This window comes from Colobus angolensis, unplaced genomic scaffold, assembly GCF_000951035.1.
Source record: "Colobus angolensis palliatus isolate OR3802 unplaced genomic scaffold, Cang.pa_1.0 Scaffold119, whole genome shotgun sequence".
Lineage (NCBI taxonomy): Eukaryota > Metazoa > Chordata > Mammalia > Primates > Cercopithecidae > Colobus > Colobus angolensis.
The window spans coordinates 6,870,529-6,871,917 of record NW_012113030.1 but is presented as its reverse complement, the minus strand read 5'-3'; the positions used below and the strand labels follow the sequence as shown (position 1 = coordinate 6,871,917).

Sequence of the window (1,389 nt, the reverse complement as noted above, 5' to 3'; positions counted from 1 at the left end):
GCCCAGGCTGGAGTGCAGTGGCACGATCTCGGCTCACTGCAAGCTCCGCCTCCCGGGTTCACGTCATTCTTCTGCCTCAGCCTCCTGAGTAACCGAGACTACAGGTGCCCGCCACCATGCCCGGCTAATTTTTTGTATTTTTAGTAGAGACGGGGTTTCACCGTGTTAGCCAGGTAGGTCTCGATCTCCTGACCTTGTGATCCACCCGCCTCAGCCTCCCAAAGGGCTGGGTTTACAGGTGTGAGCCACGGCACCCATGAAGAGCATGATGGAGTCGTGTCCTGATTTCAGAATCGCCCCGTTACATACTGGCTGTGTGATGTTGTGCAGGTTACTCAACCTCTCTGTGCCTCAGTGTCGTGTCTAAAACAGACATAACAATAGTGCTTATCTTGCTGTGGGTTATTATAAGTGAGTCTGCACGTGAAAGTGAGGCCCTGGCACAGGGGAAGCTCTAGGTGAGCATTTGCTTTTATAACAATGTGAGGGTGGGGGAAGATGATTTTAAAAAGATGCAGAAACTTGCAATTTGTGCCAGAGGCTCCTCACAAATGCTCCGACCCTCTGACGCAGTCATTGCATGCTTGGGAACGTGGCCTACAGAAAGCCGGAAGTCGGGGAAGAGCATTTTGCACAGGCTGCTCCTTGAGAGCGTTCTGCAGAATGGGAGGAAACACGGTCATGGACACAGGGCGGGCGTTGGCCCCGCGGGCGCCACCTCTGTGGCCGTTAACCGAGGGCCCGGAAGTGCCTGCAGCCGCTGGGCGGTGTTCGTGTTTGGATGCTTAGTGGGAAAAAGCAAACAGGATCTGCCGCCGTCCACGCTGGCGTTCATCAAACAAACCCCCATGCCAGAAGTCTCAAGTGGGAGGATTTCAGAGGACTCCTCCATGTTCTTTTTTCCAGCATTTCCTTTTTTTAAAATTTTTAAATTTTTTTTGAGAAAGGGTCTTATTATGTTGCCCAGGCTGGAGCACAGTGGCTCTGTCTCAGCTCACTATAGCCTCAACCTCCTGGGCTCAAGTGATCCCCTGAACTCAGCCTCCTGAATAGCTGAGACTTACAGGCCCACGCCACCATGCCTGGCTAATTTTTTTCTTTTTGGATTTTTAGTAGAGACAGGGTTTTGCCATGTTGCCCAGTCTGGTCTCAAACTCCTGACCTCAAGTTATCCACCCACCTCGGCCTCCCAAAGTGCTGGAATTACAGGTGTGAGCCACTGAGCCAGGCCCCACATTATCTGTAATGCAGCAAACTTAAAAAAGGAATCCAAAGGTTTCTTCCTTTTTCTTTTTGAGATATTCTTGCTCTGTCGCCCAGACTGGAGTGCAGTGGCATGATCTTGGCTCACCGCAACCTCTGCCTCCCGGGTTCAAGCGATTCTCCTGC

The 1,389-nt window shown here is 51.8% G+C and overlaps 1 protein-coding gene across 1 annotated transcript in view; it reads left to right on the top strand.

The window, feature by feature from the left end:
• Positions 1-551: 551 nt before the first annotated feature.
• LOC105500977 overlaps positions 552-1,389 on the top strand; it is a 16,764-nt gene continuing 15,926 nt past the window's right edge. The window contains exon 1 of the mRNA XM_011926673.1: positions 552-864. Within this exon, the coding sequence (XP_011782063.1) occupies positions 552-864 (313 nt within the window). The remainder of the gene's footprint in view (positions 865-1,389) is intronic.